The sequence below is a fragment of the Raphanus sativus genome, chromosome 7 (genome assembly GCF_000801105.2).
Source record: "Raphanus sativus cultivar WK10039 chromosome 7, ASM80110v3, whole genome shotgun sequence".
Classification (NCBI taxonomy): Eukaryota; Viridiplantae; Streptophyta; class Magnoliopsida; order Brassicales; family Brassicaceae; genus Raphanus; species Raphanus sativus.
This window is the reverse complement of record NC_079517.1, coordinates 5,878,702-5,903,661: the sequence shown is the minus strand read 5'-3', so window position 1 is coordinate 5,903,661 and position 24,960 is coordinate 5,878,702. Positions and strand designations below refer to the sequence as shown.

General features: G+C 35.9%; 6 protein-coding genes and 1 pseudogene across 6 annotated transcripts; 5 read left to right on the top strand and 2 right to left on the bottom strand.

Annotated features, from left to right (window-relative positions):
• Positions 1–1,123: 1,123 nt before the first annotated feature.
• Positions 1,124–3,982, bottom strand: LOC108814222 (arginyl-tRNA--protein transferase 1). Its single transcript, XM_018586743.2, has 6 exons — positions 3,756–3,982; positions 3,484–3,522; positions 3,171–3,321; positions 1,933–2,970; positions 1,519–1,816; positions 1,124–1,404 (listed from the first exon to the last, which is right to left on the bottom strand). Exons 1-6 carry the CDS (start codon positions 3,901–3,903, stop codon positions 1,288–1,290), a joined length of 1,791 nt encoding a protein of 596 aa, XP_018442245.1. The 5' UTR covers positions 3,904–3,982; the 3' UTR covers positions 1,124–1,287.
• Positions 3,983–4,181: 199 nt separating this feature from the next.
• LOC108815265 (F-box protein DOR-like) lies at positions 4,182–5,533 on the top strand (annotated as a pseudogene).
• A 2,380-nt stretch (positions 5,534–7,913) lies between these two features.
• LOC108816744 (F-box protein DOR-like) lies at positions 7,914–9,410 on the top strand. Its single transcript, XM_018589313.2, has one exon. It carries the CDS (start codon positions 7,987–7,989, stop codon positions 9,217–9,219), a length of 1,233 nt encoding a protein of 410 aa, XP_018444815.1. The 5' UTR covers positions 7,914–7,986; the 3' UTR covers positions 9,220–9,410.
• Positions 9,411–11,812: 2,402 nt separating this feature from the next.
• On the top strand, positions 11,813–13,500 carry LOC108814205 (F-box protein DOR-like). Its single transcript, XM_018586722.2, has one exon. The coding sequence runs from the start codon at positions 11,954–11,956 to the stop codon at positions 13,151–13,153; it is 1,200 nt and encodes a 399-aa protein (XP_018442224.1). The 5' UTR covers positions 11,813–11,953; the 3' UTR covers positions 13,154–13,500.
• A 47-nt stretch (positions 13,501–13,547) lies between these two features.
• On the bottom strand, positions 13,548–16,352 carry LOC108814203 (anthranilate synthase alpha subunit 1, chloroplastic). The gene is made up of 9 exons (XM_018586721.2): positions 16,039–16,352; positions 15,731–15,915; positions 15,459–15,654; positions 15,133–15,284; positions 14,929–15,044; positions 14,584–14,830; positions 14,454–14,510; positions 14,127–14,360; positions 13,548–14,046 (listed from the first exon to the last, which is right to left on the bottom strand). Exons 1-9 carry the CDS (start codon positions 16,226–16,228, stop codon positions 13,636–13,638), a joined length of 1,788 nt encoding a protein of 595 aa, XP_018442223.1. The 5' UTR covers positions 16,229–16,352; the 3' UTR covers positions 13,548–13,635.
• Positions 16,353–19,008: 2,656 nt separating this feature from the next.
• Positions 19,009–20,450, top strand: LOC108818301 (chaperone protein dnaJ 49). The gene has a single exon (XM_018591235.2). It carries the CDS (start codon positions 19,131–19,133, stop codon positions 20,202–20,204), a length of 1,074 nt encoding a protein of 357 aa, XP_018446737.1. The 5' UTR covers positions 19,009–19,130; the 3' UTR covers positions 20,205–20,450.
• Positions 20,451–24,300: 3,850 nt separating this feature from the next.
• Positions 24,301–24,741, top strand: LOC108816831 (WUSCHEL-related homeobox 7). The gene has a single exon (XM_018589392.2). It carries the CDS (start codon positions 24,373–24,375, stop codon positions 24,739–24,741), a length of 369 nt encoding a protein of 122 aa, XP_018444894.1. The 5' UTR covers positions 24,301–24,372.
• The last annotated feature ends 219 nt before the right edge of the window (positions 24,742–24,960 follow it).

Genomic DNA, 24,960 nt, shown 5'->3' with positions numbered 1-24,960 from the left:
TAAAAAGGAAAAATGTAACGAAAGAATTGAACAAATAGTAAACATGAATGGTACGTAAAAAGATGAACTTATGTTTTCATATTTACTTTATAGCTCTATGGTATAGCTTTGATCTATTAACTTTGCTTCTGCTTTCGTAGTTGACTTTCTACGCAGTAACACAGGAAGAATACTTAACAATTTATAGAGTTAGTGGGATAATTACGAGATTAAAGAAGATAAGTTCAATTTTTTTCTGTTTTCCTTTTTTTGGATATATCGTACAGTTAAATTGATATTAGATGACAATGAAATATATTTTGGTAGTGTCTTACGTTTCTGAATTATCTTTATTTTTTATTTTGTTTTTGTATTTTTTAAAATTTTCTACTTGTTCCTCATCAAATTTAGAGGAGGAAATATTTCTTCATGAGTTCCCACAGATATGAGGAAAATAGAGGAATATAGTGGGACCAATGTATTAAAAATTTGACAAAAAAATCAACTTAATTGGTAGTAATTTTAAGGAACAACAAATTCATCACCATTTTTTTCATAAAGAATGGTCACCGATTGAAGCCAAAGTTAAATTCCTAAAAATCTTTTATTGTAGGGTTGTAGCGGTCATTTGCTCAAAAAAAGTTGTAGCGGTCATTTGCTCAAAAAAAAAGAAGGTTGTAGCGGTCAAATGGTCAAAGCAGTTTATCGGAGACGGTGAAAGAGAGGAGAGGATAGCACACGTGTGGTATATGGTAAAAAAGGATCTCTGCAAATTCTTGAGAATGTGAAATAAAAGGGAAAATAAATCTATTTATTCTATTCATCTTACATTTCCCAAAGTCTGAAAAATTCTGCTGTGTGTGTGCTGCCTCTTTCCACTCGTGTGGGCCTTTTGCTTTCTCTTTCACTTGTCAGACCTCCCCACGTGCGCTTCTCTCCTCTCCGTCCATTTCTTCCAGTATTATTCTCCTTTTTATGTTCTTCTTGACAGCAACACCGATACTTGGATAATAATTCTACATATATTTTATAATTTAAATGTGCTTCCGGAATTGATATTTATATAAAAATTTGATTGAAAAAATGTTTAGATTTTATTAAGCAATTTTTACTGTTATAGTTTGTAAATCTAACACATCAGAAACATAGCAAACAGCTGTAATAGCTTGAAGAGACAACAGTGTACACAAGAATTCTCATGCAGACAACAAACTGAAACATGACAAACTCTCAGTTCGAAATTAATACAAACAATTTATTTAGTATTTGTGATAATTAATGAGCTCAATGGAGTTTGATATTAAGCCTTTACCTGAGCTCATACACCATCCTCTCTGAAAGCTCGTCTCCCACAACCTTACGGTAGCTCTGTAACATCGGCTCCAATTGCTTCCGGCCCACAGGAGTCAGCATTTTCCGTAGATCCTTCCAAATCCAACGTTTGGTTTTGTTGTCAGCACGAGAGTTTGATAATGGTAAACACCGATGACACCCAATTAGGTTCAACAATGATCTAAAACGAAATGGAGTTTCCTTTACCTTGTATCTATATTGCGATCCATAAAGACCGACAATGATGTTGTCTATATCAGACTCAATGTGAGTGTCTTCTGATTCACTTTCATCCATTTCTTCATCATCATCATCATCATCATCACTGCCGCCCATAAAATGGTCATTCGTCTCCCCTTGTTCCATCTCTTCATGTTCATTTGTCCTCGGTTCGGAACCATGAGGTAGTGAAGAAGAACATTGGTTTTGTGATTCCGTGATATCAGACAAGATGACATATGGCTTTTTATCAAGCAATGGCCTCGCTACTTCAAACGGAACCCACCTGAAAACACAACTCCAATTGTTAATTTTTTTTAATAATGCATCTTTCTTGATATGAGATAAATGCTGAGGTAAGTAACAAAAAAAAAGAGGTCTAGGATTGGTGGTAACACTTACTGGAAACGGAGAGGACAGAGAAGCTCGGAGGGACGATAAGCTGCTTTATATCTCATCTTGCTACAAGAATGTATATAATAGCCAAGATAGTAATACTCAAGACTCTGGCAGTGAACTTGGTTCTCTCTCACCCAGTTAATCTCTTGTATTGCAGAATACTTCCCGAGAGACAAGAACGCATAGTCTGGATCCCAGAATAAGTACACGCTCGACAAACATTTAGGCAGAATATCTACAACGCCAACAGCGACTAGACGGCCGTCGACTCTGTACTGCTGGTGGAAAGAGCCGAAGCCGCAAGGAGGAACCTTCTCGTCGTCGCCTGAAGGTTGAACATATATCAGAGGAGAGTCTACCAAAAACCTTCTGTACGAACTCTCTACTACGTGGCTTGGGTTGTCGTTGTGCACTTTCAGCTGGTAACGTTTGTATAACTCGTGCTCTTCGCGGTCGAAACTAGACTTTTTCAAACGCATCTCCAGCTTTAGCTTTCTTGCCTTGTGGTTTTCTGAATCCTTCTTAGCGCAAAGGGTTTCATTAGGAGTTGTAACATGCTTTTCAGAGAAAGAATCTTGGGAAGCTGAAAGAAAATTGATATGGCCTTTAGAGACCTTAATAGATACGCCAGGAGTTTCCCTCACCTTGCTCATTGCACTTAATAACATCTCAGAGATGGTTTCAGGTGATAATTTGTTTCCGTTTATCTCCGCTTTCTCAGATGTATGTGTGCGTTTTATTGCAGCTGCTATTGGAAATGCAACGCTGCTTGTATATAAGAGTTGTTCAGGACCTTTAGCTAGTTTCTTCTTTTTATCACAGAAAACTTTCTTCACCGAAGCTTTGGGTATCGGCATATTAGAAGGGAATTCACCACTCTGTATGCATACTTGCACAGCCTGATCAATCATTTTAGACAAATCATCCATAACTGGTTCAATGTTATTATTTTCTTCACTTCTAGCAGTTCCCAGTGGGGAAGAAGCACCTGTATGTTCTCCTTGTTCCCTGGGCTGCACATCTAGCTTGCCATCCAAGAACCTTTTGACAAAAAAAAACATTGCGAGGAACAGTTAAGAAAAAGTCAGGAAGCCTTCAATAAGTTTGATAATCTTATTGAAAAAAAAAAACAGAGTTAAGCATGACAATCATATGCACTAAGATATAAATTAACGACTCAACCAATAACATTAACAACTAACAACACTATAACTTTCATGTATTGATTGATGCATACACACCTTTCTAGTCTTCTGGACACTCGCTGCTGCTCTTTAGAAGGAGCAAAATCACTTGCTTTCAAGCGAATCGTATAAGACGGGCAGCACGTTTTATCCATTTCATGCTTGTAAAGATAGCAACCAGATCGTCTCCACCCTCGGTCGATAAGGGCTGCAGACACAAAAAAAATAAAAAAAATAAATAAAAGATCTCTAACTCTGATAGAAGAAAAGAAAAAGTAATATATCACTTTCCATCATATAACTAGCTTCAACCATATACTTTTTCTTTTAACCAAAAAATAATGTGTTGATCACAAAGTCAGCAACAGACCTTGGTAGTCACTAACGGTAAGAGTCTCTGCTGATAAACCTGCATTGGCAAATGCAACAAAAAAAAAATATTTAGTTCAAACATAGTAAAAACCCGAAACACTTCTCAAAAAAATCATAGTCATCACGGACACAAAGTCACTTGTAATAAAACCATCAGTTCGTGAAAATTTCATAAAGTCAACCCAATCGTTCAATTCATTCCAACAACTCCATCACCAGCTAGCGAGAAATACATAGAAGAAAAAAAAAAAAGAAGTAAATTAAACGAACCGTGAGAGATACTGGAGCGAGCTGGGGATTTACAATAGCCGCAAGTGCTTCTCCGGCGGCCATGATCAGCGATCACGCTTTCTCCTCCGCCTAAGCCGTCGCGGCTGCTACTCGCGTCGTTGGCAGATTTCAGTTTCTTCGAAGACATGCTCGGCGAGATTGAGAAGAAAGTCGTCCAAAGCTCCTTTCCGATTAGAGAAGAACAAGGATCAAATATCAACTAAATTGACTTTGTATTTTTTGTTATTTTTTTAAACTAACTTTTATGGGCTTTTCATGGGCCGTCAAGAAAAAGATCTTAACCCATATGTTTTGTCCTGAACGAGCTGCTCTCGGATTTTTCTCTATTAAAGTAATTTCTACTAACCTATCTGGGCTTTTCATTATAATTTAATAGGCCGACAAGAAAAAGAGCTTAACCATATGTTTTGTCCTAAACGTTGCGTGTCTTATACGCCGCTCTTTGTCTCTCGTTCTCATTAGGGTTTTGGGCTCCTGCACAATGGAGGAATGTCAAGCCGTCGTTGGACGGTTAAATGCCGGCGTAGACTCATTGCATATCCCAGATGAGCTCATCTTCGAGATACTCTTGAGATTGCCAGCTAAAAGTATAGCCAGATATCGATGCCTATCGAAGCTCTGGGCTTCCGTACTCGATGGTCAAGATTTCACGGATCGCTACTTGACAATATCATCTGCTCGTCCCCAGCTCTTGTTCGCAGTAGAAAAAGACGGCGAGTTATCATTCTTCACCTCACCTCACCACCAGCCTCAAAATCAAGAAGAAGATGACAACACATCTCATGCAGCAGTTAATTATCATATGAGTTTCCCCTTTAAACGTGATCATGATATATATGTATATTCCTATGGCTATCAGTGGTTTGGTCTGTGCTAGAGATAAAAATAAAATGGCGTGGGTGATATGTAACCCTAGCACCGGACAGTCCTATAATCAAGTCGAGAATCAAGACAATGTATGGGTTTAGCGTGAGATACCTTTTTGGGTATGATCCTGTTGATAAGCAGTTCAAGGTATTGTCAATCGGATGGGCACGTGCCGGATATGACGCCATCTATCAGGAGCACCAAGTTGTGACGTTAGAAACTGGGAAACTCTCATGGAGAATGATCGAATGTGGCGTGCCTCATTTTCCTTGTTCTTCTCCTGTTTGTATCAATGGTGTTTTGTATTACAAAGCTGCTCTCCACGGGTCTACTACCTTTAATGATACGATAATGTCGTTTGATGTTAGGTCTGAGAAGTACAGCTTTATTAAAGTCATGGAACCTTTCACTGAGTTAATGCATCCTGCAACGACTTTAATAAACTGCAATGGTAAACTGGCTTCAATTAGGGCGACTGAGTGTTTTTGTTTTAGTAGAAAAAGCACAAGTTTTGAGATGTGGGTTCTAGATGACCTAGAGAAAAAGGAATGGTCCAAGCATGTTTACAAACTGCCTCCGATTTGGGAGAGTATAGCTGCAGATAACGCCTTATATTGTGCTGGAGTGACTTGTTCAAATGAAGTTGTGTTGGTAACGTACTCTCAGTACAACCCTTTCTACGTTTTCTACTACAGTCTCCAGACGGACACTAGCAGAATAGTTGAAATCCATGGAATGGGAGCGTTTAGTGCACCCAGAGTTTACACCTTTGTAGACCATGTAGAGGACGTAAAGCTTTTGAAAGGTGTCTTAGGACTTTAGAACGGGGCTAGTTAGGCTAGCTCTTAAGCGATCTCATCATGTACTAGGGAGCAATGTTCTATGCTAAGCCAAAAACAATTCAATGTTCTTACATCGTATTTTATTTTAACAAATGACATCACTATGAGACACTTTTCCCACTTTTATTACATTATAAGACACTTTTTCATACTGCCAAGGTAGTTTTTATAACTAAAACCCAAACAATTGTCAACTCAAAACCAAGGTAGTGTAACATTCTCGTTATAAGGGTCGCTACTTCAGGTGGCTAGCTAGCATCCTATTCTTGTTTCTCTCAATACATTAATGTTCCTAAGTAAAGTTTTTGTTGGAATGCAGACATTCAAAAGCTTCTAAAAACTATTATGAAAATTGAATTCAACTTTGTGTGTGGCCAAGAGTATCTACTAGTCTTCAAGGTTTTAGTTCGTAGCTTATCATCATTAGTGGAGTCTAAATGTAAATTCCGCAAAATCAAGAAAAGAAAAAGACAACGGTTGTTCTGCTTGTAACTGTTATTATACACATGACTCGAAGCTCAGATAAGCCTCTGTGCCCACTGGTAGAGCCGCACGTAGTGTGTCCCAGAAAGATAGATCATCTTGCAACTCTCCTGTCACCCGGACGTAGAACTTATAAATGATCAGAGGAACACCTAAGCCAGACCTACAAACTATTTGTTTGATCAAAAGTTGATATTCCACACTAACCGTGGAGATTCAGAAGAAAGTCTTACGCTCCTTCTGATTACAGAAGAAGAAGGTTCAATATCAATAAGTGAGGTGTGCATTTGCTTGACAAAAAAGAAGTGCATTTGTTTTTTCATTCCCTGAACTTTATATATCTATCTAATTAAAACATAAAAATTACAATGGATCCAAATTTTAACATTAATTAAATAACATGTCAAAATCAATAAATTTACATTGAATAAATTTTTAATTAGAGTTTTATATATAACTTTAAAAAAAGAATAAAATACATAGATGTATAATAATTAAGAATTCGTAATAAGAGTTAAAAAATAAGATAAAATAGTATTTTACGTATATTTTTATATTGATTTGAAAAACAATAAAAATGTATACTATTATTTGCGAAGTGATTTTCGCAACGGAGCTTTTACATTAAAAGTTGGAGTGGTTAATATTAATACTATCCCTAATGAATATGTTATATATAATATTAAATATCAAAAACGCAATTTGTATTAATAATATTATATTTATCTGTTACACTAGATCATTGATTTTAAATTAATATAATAAAATTGTCGAAATAAAAACATGTTTTCTAAAAATAAGACAATGGTTATATATGTATATATATTGTATTATTATCTGAAATAATATTTATTTTATAGAAACTAAAAATTAAGATATAAAAATTTATAATTAGATATTAATCAAACAAAAATATTTGTTATTAAAAACGAATTTATATTTATCATGTCATTTTTTAAAGAAATAAGATAATTCTTATATATTGTTTTGTTATCTTAAAATAATTATTCCTGTTATAGTGAATAAGTTTGGCTCTGATATTGTCTTTAGAATATTTTAACTATTTTCAATGTAATGAAATAAATTATCATTTATATCATTAAAATTATTTATTAAGCATAAAATACGACTAAACTTATAATTATGGAGAGAATGACATATAAATAGATAAACTTCTCAATAATAGTACATATATTGCATAAGATAAAATGAATTATTTATCTTTTACAATGAATTTTTTAGGACAATTAAAATCACTCATTGTTATAATTTCTGAAAAATTTCGCAAAAGATTCAAAATTATTTATACTATTATTTGCAAAATAATTTTCCTCTCAAATTTAAAGTTGGAGTGTTGAAAACCTTTATTATTCTTAATAAATAATTAGGTTATATTTGTTAATAAATAATTACTCAAATTAAAAACAAATTTCATTAGTTTGGTATTCATCATTATCTATAAAATTCTATATTATATTATCCGAAAATAGTTTTACATCATAATATTTTAAAAATTTATGTGTATATGAATATTTCAAGTTAGTTTTTATGTAATAAAGATATTTTATTAAAATAAAAAATTGTATATAATAATTTTAACTAATTATAAATATTTCAAAAACATGATAATAATTTTATTCTAATGGTTTTCAAATTGATAATATATATATATATATATATATATATTATAACTTTTTTAAACTATTAAGCCCGCACTTAGTAATATAATATATTATATGTACAAACCCTTTTAATTTTTTTGATAAATTATATTTTTTTTAAAAAATATTAGTTTTAGAAACACGGGTTAGAAATTTTTTTTCTCTTTATATAACGTAATTTTTAACTAATCTATATGGGCTTTTGATTATAATGAAATGGGCCGACAAGAGAAATATCTTAACCCATATGTTTTGTCCTAAACGTTGCGTGTTCTATACTCTGCGTTCACAACTTAGGTTTTGCTTTTCACGACTCTCTGGTTTTCGTTCTCATTAGGGTTTTCGAGCTCCTCAGCCATGAGAACCCGGCGGCAAAAGATCTTGGAGGATCGTCAAGCCGTCGTCGGACGGTTAAATGCTGGCGAAAACTCATCGACGATCCCAGACGATCTCATCTCCCAGATATTCTTGAGATTGCCTGCTAAATCTATAGCCAGATGTCGATGCTTATCGAAACTCTGGGCCTCCATAATCGATCGTCAATATTTCGCGGATAGCTACTTTAAAATATCATCTGCTCGTCCTAATCTCTTGTTCGCCTTCCAAGCATACGGCGAGGTATTCTTCTTTTCAGCACCTCAGAATCAAGAAGATGACGACAACTCTTCTCCGGTTACCGCCAGTTATCGTATGAGTTTTCCTGTTAATACTGTCAAAGGAATATTTAGTCCTATCAGTGGTTTGGTGTGTGTTAAAGATGAACGGATCTTAAAAGGGATGAAAACTCCAGTGACGGTGTTGGTGATATGTAACCCTACCACGGGACAGTCCTTCACCTTACCTAGAATGAAGACAAGGAAGAGGAAGTCTGATGTGAGAAGCTTTTTTGGGTATGATCCTGTTGAGAAGCAGTACAAAGTTTTGTCAATGACGTGTGCACGTGACATAGTAGAAGATGACGGCATCTCTACGGAGCACCAGGTTCTGACGTTACAAACTGGGAAACTCTCATGGAGGATGATTAAATGTGGCGTACCGCATCAACCTGGATCTAATAATGTTTGCATCAATGGTGTTTTGTATTACAAAGCTGAGAACAGAGCTGATTCTCCTACCTATGGTGAGATGATTATAGTCGCCTTTGATTTTAGGTCTGAGAAGTTCAGCTTTACTGAAACCGGAAAACCTTACCTTCTTAGTTTGATAAACTTCAATGGTAAACCGGCTTCAGTTATACCGAGTAACTCTAATTCTTTTAATAGAGCAAGTACAATTGATTTGAGGGTTCTAGATGACATAGAGAAAAATGAATGGTCCAAGCATGTTTACAAACTGCCTCTGTCTTGGGAGAATGTAGTTGGAGATGCCGACCTATACTCTGTTAAACTGACTGCCGCAAATGAAGTTATGTTTTCAGGGTACAAGCAACGCTCTCCTTTCTATCTTTTCTACTACAGTCTTGAGAGGGAAACTATCAGAAGAGTTGAAATCCGAGGAATGGAAGCTTTTACGAATTTCCATGTTTACACTTTTGTAGACCATGTAGAAGATGTCAGGAGTGTCAAAGGTGTTTTGGGGCTGGCGCTTTAAGTGATCTCTTCTTAAGAAATGATCACGGGATCTTAATAGAACCTTTTAAGGTGTTTTAGGACTGGCTCGTTTTATGTTTCTCTTATCCATGATGAGTATGTATCTTATTCTCCTGTTCAATGGTTCATGCACCAAGGAGCAATATTTATTCTATGCTAAGCCAGAAGAGTTCAGTGTTGATTTTACATCGTATTGTATACTGACAAAACATTGTTCCTTTTGGTTATAGTATCCTATATTTTGGTCTCTCTATGTTGCACAATATATACATCAATGTTTTTAGTTAAAGTAAATGCTTTATTGGAATACAGACATTCAAAAGCTTTCAGAAACTAATATCTAGTGAACTAAACCTTGTGTGTGTTGTTTTCTAGTTTTTAGTTCAGAGCTTCATCATTAATGGAGTCTAAATGCAAATTCCATAAAATCAAGGAAAAAACAACAGCTTAGTCGATGGCTCGAGAAAGACCAGCAGCTTTATTCTGACACTCGCGGTGCTCGTCCTCAGGGTCACTATCGGCAACTACACCAGCTCCAGCTTGAGGATAAGCCACCCATTCACGGCGTTTGTCAGCATTTTGTAAGAGTACATTGTATTGTATTGACTTGCTGTCGGGAAAACAATTGTCCTAAGGGATAAAGCAATATCCATGTCACCAGTGAAGGAGATTCCACTAAAACCGCCACTGTATGGTCCATGCCGTGTACGCTCAGCTCGTCGATTAGTTCCATGGCTTTTACCTTTGGTGCCCTACTAACTGTTCCCACTGGTAGAGCCGCACGTAGTGTGTCATCTTTGTAACCCTCCTGTCGTCACTCGTCACCTGCACGTAGAACTTATAAATGATCAGAGGAACACTTAAGCCAGAACTACAAACTATTTATTTGATCAAAAGTTAGATAACCGTGGAAATTCAGAAGAAAGTCTTAAGCTCTTAAAAAAAAAATTCTTAAGCTCCTTCTGGTTACAGAAGAAAAAAGATCAATATCAATATGTGACAAGTGCATCTTTTTTTTTAATTCACTGACTTTATATCTCATTTGATTCGTAAATCCTCAAAAAAGGAAATAATCTAATTAAAACATAAACATTACAATGAATCTAATCTTATCTATTAAAATAGAATTCGTAACTTCTTTTGTATGACTTTTTAATTTAGACCAACACTTAGAAATTTTATTAAATATATTATATTAAGACTAATAATAATATTTAAAATATTTAAAATACTTTAATCATAATATCTTTTTATATTTTTTCATTTTAAATATAAATATATTTATTTAAAAATTCTAACAAATCTGTTTTAAAATATTTTTACAAGATCTTCATTTTCGAAATTAAATTTAAATGATTTCACCAATTTCGAAATTAGTTTGAAATATTATTATACATTAATACATTCGGTTGTCTTTAACAAAATGAAAAAAAAAATATATCATATTTTATCTATTATATAATCATAATCAGTCATATTAAAGAAAATTATTATATTGAGATAAATATAAAAAATGTATTATATTGATAAATTATATATTTTATTTTTCGTAACTATAAAATATTTATGTTCAAAAATAAAATCTAATACGTTGATAAGACGGGTTGACATTAGCAAACTATAAAATACATGTATAAAAATTAACATGTATTTCATTAAAGCTAATAATATAAAATGTTTGTAACTAGTTTAATCATGATATTTTTTTATTTTAAATATGATGACATAATGACTTAAAATTAGCAAACTATATAATACATGTCTAAAAATTAAAATATTTTAGACTTTTGTATATAAACTAACATATTATCTAAAATGAATAAGCATAATAGTATTGGTAAAAAGAAATTAAATACAAATTAATTTTCAAATATATTTTCTCATGAATATATTATTTTTCTTAATAGCTAAATGCAAATACAATAAAATAAACAAATACATATGGTTTTAAACAAATGAATAATTATAACATATAAATTATAATTATTTTATTTTAAATAGTTATATAAACATTTAAATATATGATTAACGTTAAAAATATATACCACTTACGTTCTAAAACAAATATTTATGCTTATAAAAGTGAGAATAAACATTTGCGCGGTTCGCGGATCAAGATCTAGTTTTAACCATTAAATCAAATACTATTAAAACATAAACATTATTTATTACTTAAAATGGTTTATGTTGGACGAATACATTTATTAAATATCATATTATTTTGACTCATACCTATTATTAAATGAAACATCATATATACTCACTAAATAATTTTTTTTAATAAAGAATTTATATATCAGACTTTAAAAATACATAGATTTATAACAATTCTTTTTTTAACAAACTGATTTCTAACAATTCATAAAAATACATAGTACGGGTTAAAAATAAATAAAATTAGCATTTAATATATATTTTATTATTTTATATAAATAAAAATAAATAACATTAGCATATACACTAATTTTTTCAATAAAATTAGATTTATTAAAATATATTTTTGCATTTAAAGGAAAAAAACAGGTTAGAATCTATCTATTTTCTTTATAGAGTAATTTTAACTAACCTATCTAGGCCTTCCGTTTTAATAAAATGGGCCGACAAGAAAAAGATCTTAACCATATGTTTTTGTCCTAAACACGTTGCGTGTTCTGTACTCTGCGTTCACAACTTAGGTTTTGCTTTTCACGACTCTCTGGTTTTCGTTCTCATTAGGGTTTTTGAGCTCCTCCGCCATGATATCACGGCGGCAAAAGATCTTGGAGGATCGTCAAGCCATCGTCGGACGGTTAAATGCTGGCGAAAACTCATTGACGATCCCAGACGATCTCATCTCCGAGATATTCTTGAGATTGCCAGTTAAATGTATAGCCAGATGTCGATGCCTATCGAAGCTCTGGGCATCCATAATCAATCGCCAAGATTTCACGGATCGCTACTTGAAAATATCATCTACTCGTCCTCGTCTCTTGTTCGTTTTCCATGAAAGCCGCAAGGTATTCTTCTTTTCCGCACCTCAGAATCAAGAAGATGACAACTCGTCACCGACAACCTCCAGTTATCATATGAGTTTCCCTGTTGATTATGTCGAAGGAATATGTAGTCCTATCAGTGGTTTGGTCTGCGTTAATAATAAACAGATCTTAAAAGGAAGGAGAACTCCAGTGATAGTGTCAACGATATGTAACCCTAGCACGGGACAGTCCTTCACGTTACCTAGAATGAAGACACGGAAGAAAAAGCCTGATGCGAGAAGCTTTTTTGGGTATGATCCTGTTGAGAAGCAGTACAAGGTTTTGTCAATGACATTTGCAGATGACGCTACGGAGCACCAGGTTCTGACGTTACAAACTGGGAAACTCTCATGGAGGATGATTGAATGTGGCGTACCGCATCATCCTGGGTCTAATTCTAATTCTGTTTGCATCAATGGTGTTTTGTATTACAAAACTCTCTATGGTGAGCATATTATAGCCTCCTTTGATGTTAGGTCTGAGAAGTTCAGCTTTATTAAAGTCAAGGGGCCTTTCATTCATGCACTGTATCCTACAACAGTCCTGATAAACTTCAATGGTAAATTGGCTTCAATTAGTCCGAGTGGCTACTATCTTTTTAGTAAAGAAAGCACAAGTCTTGAGATGTGGGTTCTAGATGACATAGAGAAAGAAGAATGGTCCAAGCATATTTACAAACTGCCTCCGACGTGGGGGAAAGTAGTTGGAGATGCCATCTTACCCTGTTCAAAAGTGACTGCTTCAAATGAAATTGTGTTGTCAGAGTACCGTCTACGCTCTCCTTTCTATGTTTTCTTCTACAGTCTTGAGAGGGGAACTATCAGAAGAGTTGAAATCCAAGGAATGGAAGCGTTTACGCATTCCAAAGTTTACCCTTTTGTAGACCATGTAGAAGACGTCAAGCGTATGAAAGGTGTGTGATCATGGGATCTTAATAGAGCGAGCCCCTTATTTTCCGCTGGTTTTATGTTTAGGGCGATAATGGTATGTAACTTATCCTCTTGTTCAGTGGTTCATGCATCCAAGGAGCAATGTTTTTTCCTATGCTAAGCAAAAAGAGTTCAGTTTTCGTATTTTTTATTTTCGGCAAAGCATTGTACCAATTGGTTAGCATCCCATTCTATGTTACTCTCAATACATCAATGTTTGCTTTAAGTAAAGGCTTTATTCGAATACAGACATACAAAAGCTTCCAGAAACTAATATGAGAATTGAATTAAACCTTGTGCGTGTGGCCAAGAGTATCTAGGATTGTCTTCTAGGTTTTAGTTCAGGACCTCATCATTTATGAACTCTAAATGCAAGTTCCACAAAATTAAGAAAAGAAAGCTTGTTCTGCTTATAACCGTTATTATACACATGACTCGAAGCTCAGAAAAGCCTCTCTTCTCAAGTGTGCAAACTCATTTCTTAACAAATGCGGATTCAGCCAAGTCGATAGCTCGAGCAAGACCAGCAGCTTTGTTCTGACACTCGCGGTGCTCGTCTTCAGGGTCACTATCAGCTACTACACCTGCTCCAGCTTGAAGATAAGCCACCCATTCCCGGCGTTTGTTAGCATCTTTGTAAGAGTACATTGTATTGTATTGACTTGCTGTCGGGAAAACAATTGTCCTAAGTGATAAAGCAATGTCCATGTCACCAGTGAACGAGACTCCACCAAAACCGCCACTGTATGGTCCACGCCGTGTAGGCTCGAGTTCATCGATTAGCTCCATGGCTTTTACCTTTGGTGCCCCACTAACTGTGCCCACTGGTAGAGCCGCACGTAGTGTGTCCCAGCAAGATAAATCATCTTGCAACTCTCCTGTCACCTGCATCATTGAACTTCAAAATGATCAGATGAACACTTAAACAAGAACACGACCCAAAATTTTATATAACTAACACTTACCGTGGAGCTTATATGCATAACATGGGAATAACGTTCGATGTTCATGAGTTTCTCAACTTTCACTGAACCGTATTTCGCAACCTTTCCAACATCGTTGCGGCCGAGATCGACCAGCATGATGTGTTCAGCACATTGCTTCTCATTCTCTAGCAGCTCCTTCTCTAATCTCTTATCTTCAACCTCTGTTTTCCCTCTCCGGCTGGTTCCTGCTAATGGCCGATTCACTATCTTGTTCTGTTTCAAAGGTTATTAAACAAAGTTAAGCTTCATCGGAATAGCATCAATGTTTACTACTAGTAACGCCACTAGAGATAGAGAATGTTTAACCTGCTTTACTTTGGTGAGAATTTCTGGACTTGATGCTACCAATATACATCCTCTAGCCTGATAACAGGACAAGAGCATTAACAAACAAAATATAAAAGTTGTAAAAGAAAAGTTATCTGCCATTACCAACCTGCAAATAACCCATATAGGGACTTGGATTCACAACTCTTAGAGCTCTATAAACTTCAAAGGGGTCAGCAAATGTTCTCCTTTCAAAACGCTGACTCAACACAATCTGGAATATGTCTCCTGCAAGTATGTGTTCTTTAGCATTCACCACAGCCTCCTTGTACTCTTCGCGTGTCACGTTTGAGTTTTCCAAAGCTGGCCCAAATTGTCGCGTCTGAAGATTCACGTTACCTGCAGCCAGCTTTGGCCTGTTGACATCCACAGAGAAAAATAAATTTGAATTTCACGAATTCAGTAGTAACCAGGAAAAGGCTCACAAACTAACTAAAGTCAAAGAGATACTTACCGCTCAATATCCTGTAACTTGGCCACCAATTTCTCCAAATGTTGGACTCCGTTACTGTATGCCTTCTCATAGGGAACGCTCCCATCTAGTCTAATCCAGTGAATAACATATGCTTTCTGTATTGAAGGAAACCAACCTCTAATTTACCAAAATTTGGAGATTCCACAGTTAATCAAACAACATGGATAATAACAAAAGTATTACCTTCTCCACGTGATCAAATACAATAACATCGTCGTATAGACCAAGATGCATGTCTGGCAAGTTCCTATCATCCTCAGGGGCCTTTGAAAATGGAAGTTTCCTTTTCTCGACATAGCGAACTGTGTCGTACGAGAAAAAACCAACCCAGCCACCTATCACACGATTAAAAAACAAACACCACTTGAGGCTACGAGTGAGATTCAAGAGCCTAAAAAAAGGCGAGAATTAGACATTACTGTTGTAGGTTCCAACATGTGCTTGTCCACTATTAGCAGCAAGTGGATTGTAATAAATAAATAAAAAAATCAAGATGGATGAGTTATTACCACAAAAGGCATCAGGAAGGTCCAGAACTAGTTGAGGATCAGGGTTCCATGACTCAGAGATTTGTCTAGGGATCTCCATTGGATCTTCGACGTATTCCTCAGTCTTGCTTCCGTTCTTGTGATCCATTACAATAACTTTATTCTCCTTTGCCACTATCTCCATCGCAGGCTGAGCCCCAACAACGCTGTAACGACCCTGTTATCATCAATCAACGAAACAATTCAGAACTGCGGAATATCACAAAGATACAAAGATAAGAGATTATTCTTACGACGCTGGACATCTGAGAGCCAGGCTCGACGGACTCAAAAAGAAAACTAGGAGCTTCACGGTCATCTTCTTTGACGAGACAACGGTAAGCAAGAACAGGAGTGAGCTGATCAGAGAATATGCAGCTGTAAATTGGTATAAGGTTTGTGCTCTTTGACGCATCTGCCAGTTTTTTTGTATCACTCACTGCAAAAAAATCAACAAATTGAGGACATGTATCATGTCACCTATCAATGATTCCGATTACAATTCACAATCAAAACCTATCGAAATGTACTGAAGAATATAACCGTCACAGCATTGCCTCACCTATTGAAGCTTCTGGTGGTGCAGAGACGCATTTAATCGAACGGAGAGAAGGCGCGTGAGCCGAGCTTCTACGGTTATAGCCAGTAACGGTCACAGAAGAAGAAGAGAGTACGCGGGAAGCAGTAGAGGGAGCCAGCCGGCGAGAGAAACTCAACGGTTGCATCGACGCCACATTCATGGAGGAAGTCATCGTAACGGCTGCGAATGGCTCCGGCGGCCGGAATGTTGAGGAGATCGGAAGAAGAATAAGAAGATTCAGAGCGGTTAAGAGAGTAATTAAAATGTTAATATTTCTATTCGAATGGCGAATGAAACAACAAGAAAATGGTCTTTATTTATAACCGACTACGCGTGGCACGACGGCATGACCATGTGACTAATTAGAATTTTACTATATTACCCCTCACCTGTATTTTTCTTTTTCGCCAGGTCACGTGCATGCACTAGTCTCTCTTTTGCTAAGATTCTGTGGACGATGTGGCTGGCTGGGAAGCTAACCCATTAAGGACTTGCCTTTTTATTTCTCTTTGAGAAAATAAGAAAAGAAGACACCTCACTTGTAGTTATATATATTATTCTTTTTGAATCATAGAGATTACCTTATTATATATTAGAAATTTGACCCCATAAAGCCATACTTATCTGTAATTACATATGTATTTACATATACAACATATTTGTGAAACTGGTTGTTAATGGAAGGAAACGTATTGGCAACATTTGTTCTCCATCTAGGTGGATCTTCTAAGCCGTGTCATTAGAGCGTCAGATAACTAGATAAGCTATGATGTCATCGTTTATCCCTTGTTACATGAGTTTTAAGAATCACGATGTGTCACTCCCTTTATACACGTAGATAATTTTGAAAAGAGTAATAATTTGTAGCATACTAGCATGTAGCAAACTAGCAACTTGAACAAAGCTTTTCATTAACTATCATTTATAGACCAATGATAGCTTAGCATATACTCCTTCTATTTTTTATAAGATGTTTTAGTATAAACCCTTGTTCGGAAACTCGATAGGCGCAATGCGTGTAGCTGGCCAGCGCCTAGCGATTTATCAAAAAATCAGAAATAAATCGGAAAGTACTCGAAGATTTTTTTAGGGTTTTAATGCTCAATAACGTTTATATGCTCAATTACGTGATTCCAAAAAATCTACTTTTATCAAAAGCATTTGATTATAACAAAAAAGGTAACCAAAATTTATTAGTTATTATTTTGAACAAATAAAACAAAACTATGCATTAGTTTTAATATTTTAATCAATTGATTTAAAAAATTAGATATAAAGTTTTAAAATATCATACAAATTGAAATTAAAATATACTCTAGAACATTATACAAAAACAAACAGAGAGTATATATATATATATATATTCTTTCACCAATAATGTTAATTAGTATAATTATACACAAATGAAATATGTATATCTACCAGATATGTATATACATGTCCAAAAAAAAATACACAAATGAAATATGTATATCTACCAGATAGTGATATCAATGTTTCTTGTCAGTTGTACAAAGTATGGATGTAGAAATTTTGACATTTTCTCGACTTAACAACACAAGTATATATTTGGAAAGGTTGTTTTATATGCTACCAACCAAAAACCAAGTCCATCCACATGAAAAGCATGTGGTTTTGTTCTGCTATTTTTACCTTCCATTGTTTATAATATTACAACCATCTTTGTTATCAAGTAATACTTTACGACCGCCGATGGCCGCATCCAACAATACAAAATTCTAAGGAAAACTATTTTCCACAAACAAATGAAGAATATTATGTATATATCTCACCCGCAATTAGTAAACTACAAACAAATAGTATAGAACTTTTGAAACAATGGTGTTTTCTCATTTTTCTGACACGCATAAAGCCTCCAAGAGGATAAGCAACACCAACAAAAAAAAACAATAGAACCCGCCAAGTTAGAAAGTAGAAGTCAAAAACTAAAAGTTATAAGCTATTTCTCTTTCTTTCTTATTGAGATTTGAGATGTCTAATGATGTGTGCATTCACAAGCCAATTAAGACCACAAGTCTAAAACAAATAAAATTGCTGAAAAAACAAAGAAATTTGCACTTAAAAGGGAATTGAACCCAAAAGAAATTTGCACTTAAAAGGGAATTGAACCCAAACGCTGACAGAGGAATAACTAAACACTAGACTACTAACAATTATTAAGAAAATTGTGGCCGGTTAAATACTTAATAAAATGGCGGCCGCAGGCATGTGCTTCTTCCAAGGCCGGTTCCACATAGTGTAATTTATATATAAAATGGCGGCCGCAGGCATGTTCACCGGTAAAAGCAAATGAATACTATAAAAACACAAGCAAGGAGAGAAACATAACAAGGATCCCTAAATACATCATACTTCTCTAATCAGGCTCCATGATTTCCTCAGCCAGTGGAGCTACCGGTCCATGCTGCATCAAGTTAGAATGTCACGTCACTGAACAAAGCAGATACACCTAAAAGCAGTATCGAGAGACCCACCCGTGAACTGTGTCGAGACCTGAAACCATGTGAAAATGCAGAGTTCACCAAACTTTTTTTTAAACTGAGAATGTTCAAGCCCAATTTTGAAGCTCAGCTCATGCTCAGATCACAAGTGGATTATGATATCAAAGTTATATCTTTGAGTACATCACCGAGTAAGAGCCAATGGATAAGAGGGAGTGTTTAAACATATTAACACTCCAGATCAGGTCCTTAACATATTAAATTTTGTTGGATATAAGTTCGGATTACCAGGTCTGAAGGAGGTAATAAAGCCCGACTGAAGCCCAATCGCAAAATGATCATCATCTCACCGACTTGTGAATTGTGATGGACCTGACACACGCAACTAAACGCATTGTGGTTTTCTATTAACTTAACCGACACAAAGTTCTCATGAATATACAAAAAACGTCAAGCATTCTTCAACTCTCTTCTCTCTAGAAAGGCTTCAAAGCTGTCCGTCCCTGTGGAAGAGGGAAAGCAAAGTCTGATTCCTCACAATCTCAGATGAGCTCCGATCGGTGAGCGTGAAACCCTAATCCCTCATCCGTAATCTGTCTTCACCGTTGGGATATGGATGGTAACAAAGACGACGCGTTGAAATGCCTCAAAATCGGCAAGGACGCGATGGGAGCAGGGGACCGATCACGCGCCTCCAAGTTCCTCGAGAAAGCTCGTCGTCTCGATCCGTCTCTCCCGATCGACGATCTCCTCTCGGATCTAAACAAGCAGACGGCGGAGGAGGATTCCCCCGGATCCGCCGCCGGCGAGTCGTCTCCTAAGCCGCCGTCTCTTCGTCAACGCGGATCCTCCTCATCCGCCGCGGCGGGATCTTCGTCGGCCTCTTTCACGGAGGAGCAGCGAGCGATCGTGAGGGAGATCAAGTCGAAGAAGGACTACTACGAGATCCTCGGACTGGGGAGAACGTGCTCAGTCGAAGACATGAGGAAAGCGTATCGGAAGCTCTCTCTGAAGGTTCATCCCGATAAGAACAAAGCTCCCGGCTCCGAAGAAGCGTTCAAATCCGTCTCCAAGGCGTTCCAGTGCCTAAGCGACGACGGCGCTAGGAGAAAGTACGACGTCTCCGGCTCCGACGAGCCTTCCTATCAATCGAGGAGACATCATCAGCATCACAACGGCGGGTTCAACGGTTACTACGACGACGAGTTCGACGCCGACGAGATCTTCAGAAGCTTCTTCGGCGCAGGGATGGCTCCCGCCGCTACTCAGTTCCGTTCATTCAACTTCGGTGGTGGTAATAGAGCGGCTAATCATCAGGCCTCTGATGCTACAGGGTTCAACCCTCGCGTCCTCCTCCAGTTGCTTCCCGTGGTGTTCATACTGCTGCTCAACTTCTTGCCGTCTCCTCAACCGATCTACTCGCTCTCCGCGTCGTACCAGTACGAGCACAAGTTCACCACGCATAGAGGGGTCAATTACTTTGTGAGATCGGCTAAGTTCGAGCAGGAGTACCCTATAAACAGCCTCGAGAGACAGAGGGTTGAGGCGCAGGTGGACAGAGATTACTTGTCTATACTGGGACAGAATTGTAGGTACGAGCTTCAGAGACAACAGTGGGGGTATGTTCGTGAGACGCCTCATTGTGACATGATGAGGAGGTTTGATTCAGCTTCTGCTGCTGCATAAAACCCCCCACTCCAAGTTAGTATATTCAACTTTTGGTTTTGACCATTCAGATGTTACTTACTATTTTGTTGATGTCCCTCAGTTACTATTTTGTTGATGTACCTCAGTGAGTTTGATTCCCCAAAGTCCCAAACTTCTTAATATACATTGATTACTGGTTCTATGTATGATGTTTAGTACTAAACATTGTTCATGTGTGATTATTTCTATTTGGAATAAGACTTGTTTTTGGCTCCTGCCCTGCAATTTTACATGTGTAAAACTTATTGTTATTACATCAAAAGTTACCTGGTTAAATCATAGTGGATCTTGTAGGAAAAATATTGAAACTTTTGAATTTCAATTGTATTGAAGTTGTAGCTCTGTATTGAAGTAATCGTCGATTCTGTTCCAAAACCCACAGGTGTTAACTGAACCCACAGGTGTTAACTGAGTGTTCCTTGAACCTCACGAATCTGTTGTCAGGTTGTGGGTAACAAACTTGAAAGAACCTGATAGCTAGCTCTCCCCTGTTGAGCGACCATCGTTAGCTAGATGTGTTAATATTCCACTGAGCTCTGTTATTGCTGATTCGTTAGCTAGATGTGTTAATATTCCACTGAGCTCTGTTATTGCTGATTCGATACAAGCTTTTGATTAGAATTCTCCTGCATTGGGACAGTTTGCTGTAACATGGACATCTCCATTTGTAGTGATGAAACGTTCTCTAACGCGGATCTGCGTTTGTTTTGGCATGTCATGAACAAAACATACATCTTTGTGCATGGTTTGACTTTAAAGCATAACGAAAAGCAATTCTAGAGTTGTTTTAAGTATGGCCTGAAGGACCTCCACTACCACTACATAACGGCGGCAATCTGGTTGGTTACGGACGACAAAACCTAATTAGTGAGAGCAATTGTTAGATGTTTTTAAACTAAACTCGATAGGAACAAAAAAAACTGGTTTTCATGAACCTTTATGTTCTGCAAGAAGACGAGACGTTTCTCAGTCGGATACTCTCATGTCCTATGATAGGCAAAAATACATATCGACAGGAAGTTGACAAAATCTACCTCTGATCCCTTGCAACATTTTGTTATTTACTCTTGTTGAACCGTGTCCTATTTTAATATGTAACAGTCGAAAGGTGTGGTAAGAGACGTGAGACAAAACCCAAGATCATGAGAACACACATAATAAGTAAGAAGTTTACAGACAACAAAAGCCCTGATATATATTCCTCTGAATCCTCTCGTGCTACATAAGCTAAAAGTTCTAATTAGTTGTCAAGTGACTAATTAAGGTGATCACCAGTTCACCACGAGATAGCGTTTCGGGGTTTGGAATGTAAACTCATAAACGTTTGTTCATTTTCATTGCTCAAAGACAACGTAGATGCTCATAAACTTCCGGGTTGGGTTAAAATAATAAATAAATCGAATTAAGATGATTGAGATTCTGATAAAGGAAACTACTGGGGTCAAGTAACCTTTCGGACAACATATGGTAATCGGCAACTTGGCAAGCTCTTCTCCACGAGAAGAAAAAATAATAATTACATCCTGATAAGTAAAAGAACTTGTAGTAATATAAATCACAGTTCTTTATCATATACATTTACATATGCACCATCTAACGATAATGTTAATGTTCCTATAAGTTGACTTCGATATATATAACCCGTTTTATATTTCATATATCAATTGCAAATACCAAAACTTATATAGAAATTTCGGTCTTAAATTTTCGAATTACAAAAACAATATCATATTCATAGTGAATGGCAAACTAAGAGGTTTAAAAGAAAAACAAGTGAATGGAATTAAAGTTTTGGGGTTATGTTGGATGGATCGGCGACAAACGTGGAACCTTCCCAAGCTTCGTGAACAATAGGGAGGTCTCTGTCTCTACTCCTCGCCCTACATTTTCAAGCGTGCCATAATTTCATGGCCTTGTTTCCTGAGTTTTCATTTCCTTTTTCTTGATTGCCACCAACATGATATCCAAATTACTATAAGATCACTTACTTGCCGTCTAGTATTTTTTTCTTTAACACCTTGCCGTGTAGTATTTTTTTTCTTATATTATAAGATTTGGTGTTTTGAAACTCTTCAAAGAAAATATAGAGAAAGGACATTGACCTAGGAGTTAGAGATAAAACACCCATTGCCAAGAACTAGTAGCCAAATTTATGTCGTCTGAAGCTTTTTCTCATAAACATTGTATAATCTTCATTATAAAAGATACATCTGTTTACTACTAATTGATTAATCTGTACATTAGAGTAATGGTGCATGGAACATCATTGGGAATTGCATGTAAGTGGGCATTACAATGTGAGACCACCTTCCACTTTTTTGACTAGGATAAGAACACACTCTCTAACTTTCGGAATAGCTAGTACACATACCATATCATATGCATATAAACTATACCGCTAATTACGTAAAAGCAAAGATTTATTTTTTTTTGCTAAATTGTAAAACCAAAGAAATATAATTACGTTTCTCTAAACTGGCATGTATAAATAGCACAATATAACATATCATATCTATATTTATGTATTTATATGTTTAGTTATAATGATGTACAATTGGTTTTAAAAATGGTAAAGGAGATATACTTTATTGTTTTGGAAATAGTATATTGGTATGCACTATGCAAGTTAGATGTGAAAAAAAAAAATCCAACAAAAAGTATGAAAATTAAGTGTTAATTTATGGATGAATCCAACTGAAAAACGCCAATGTATGCTTTGACTTTGAGGCCAAATCGATCTTTTAAGTTCGCAATTGAATTTCAAAAATGTGATGTAATATAACGTTTGTACGTATTAGTATGTTGTGTAGCAGATAGACTCTTGTTTATAAAAACAATGTTTGGTTTTATTCGAATTGTCATTTTACTCTTTGCATCTTTAGTCTTCGCTTAGCGTCTCGTGCATGTTTTCCTCAAAATCATCACCGCTAATATACCTCACGTACACTCACAATATTTCTCTATACCAAAGGCATAAAACGCATCTTAAATCGTTTTTTCTTAAGTCACTCCACCTGTCATTCTGATTACAACATTTTTATGGAAACATAGTTTTTTTTTTTGGAAACATTTATGGAAAAATAGTTACAATATATAATATATATGTATAGAGAATGTGATCTACAATATGATAGAAGTTTGTCTTAAGTACATAATATATTATAAATATCGTTTTCATATTTACTTTTTTCGTCAAAAATATGAAAACGATGTATACCATCCAAACGAGAAAAGCTAAACAATTATTGTCTAATAAGACTTATACACATAAATTTGTATCAATAAAATACTTACAATTCTATAATACAAAAACACCTAACTTGTATTACTTTTTTACCTATAACTTGGATATTTCTGCATATAAGGAATTAAGTAGTGTACTTTTGTAGACAGGTTGAGTTATTAATTACGCTTTATATTTTTAAAATGAGTTCCATTCAACTTTATAATCACCACTGCCGACCAGATTACTTTATCAAGTGTCACAGCATTTGTGGAAAATTTTCCGTTAATTCATCAGCTTTTCAGTATATTGATCACTAATATTATAAAAATTATTAGATTTATTTTTGCGGCTAATTTTAGATGATCGGACTATAATAACTGATCACACGCTAGTATATAGTATAGCTTAAATTACAACATAAGAAACTTTATTCAACCATTGGACGTGGCTACAAGAAAGTAATCAACAACCAAATCGGTGTAATTACTTACGTATATGCATATGCATACGTAGCACAGAACCCTAGCTAAGTATGATGAAGAAAACGATCAAATCTCACAAAAATCACTCTCTTCCAAATCCCAAAAAGGGCATGCATTTCGTAATAAACAACGCACTGATTCTGTTTTATTTCTTCTACCTCTATCCTACACAACACTAATTAAACGACACAAAACTCAAACACACAGACACATTTATTTAATTAATAATCTCCTTGCTATTCCTTTATGATTATCATAATAACCAAAAATAAAGTATTCTACAAAAATATAAAAAGAAACACCATCTAATCATGTCTATATATTCAAACCCTCAGTACATTCACATCACTAAGTCCATCTTAAAACACCTAATCACATTTGAAAAAAAACATATTCAAACCGAACACTAAGAACTCTTTTCTTAAAGCTACTAGATCTAATGTCGTCAGGAGAATTCTCCACTAGAGCTAGAGGGCTAGGTAATAACAACAACGGAGGTGGAGGAACAGGGACAAAGTGTGGAAGGTGGAATCCAACGGTGGAGCAAGTGAAGCTTCTGACGGATCTGTTCAAGGCGGGGCTACGAACACCGAGCACAGATCAGATTCAGAAGATCTCTATGGAGCTGAGTTTCTACGGTAAGATCGAGAGCAAGAACGTGTTCTATTGGTTCCAAAACCACAAAGCTAGGGAAAGACAAAAGCGCCGTAAAATTTCCACCGTCGACTTTGATCATCGTCAAGACACAAATCTCTCTATTCCTCAACGACACAACATAAGTCATCATCAACAACCACCTAAAGGTTAATAAAGAGATATATTTACATTTTTTATCATTTTTCTATCACATGTTACATATTATACACATGTACGTATGCTAAAATGTGTTTTTCTCTCTCTCTTTCTTGTAGGTACTTTTGAAGCCTGTGAAAAAGATGAGACGGAGATAGAGACGTTGCAACTCTTCCCATTGTCGAACGTTGAAAGAGCGAGAACAAATATTGCAGCTGCGTGCCACAACGAATAC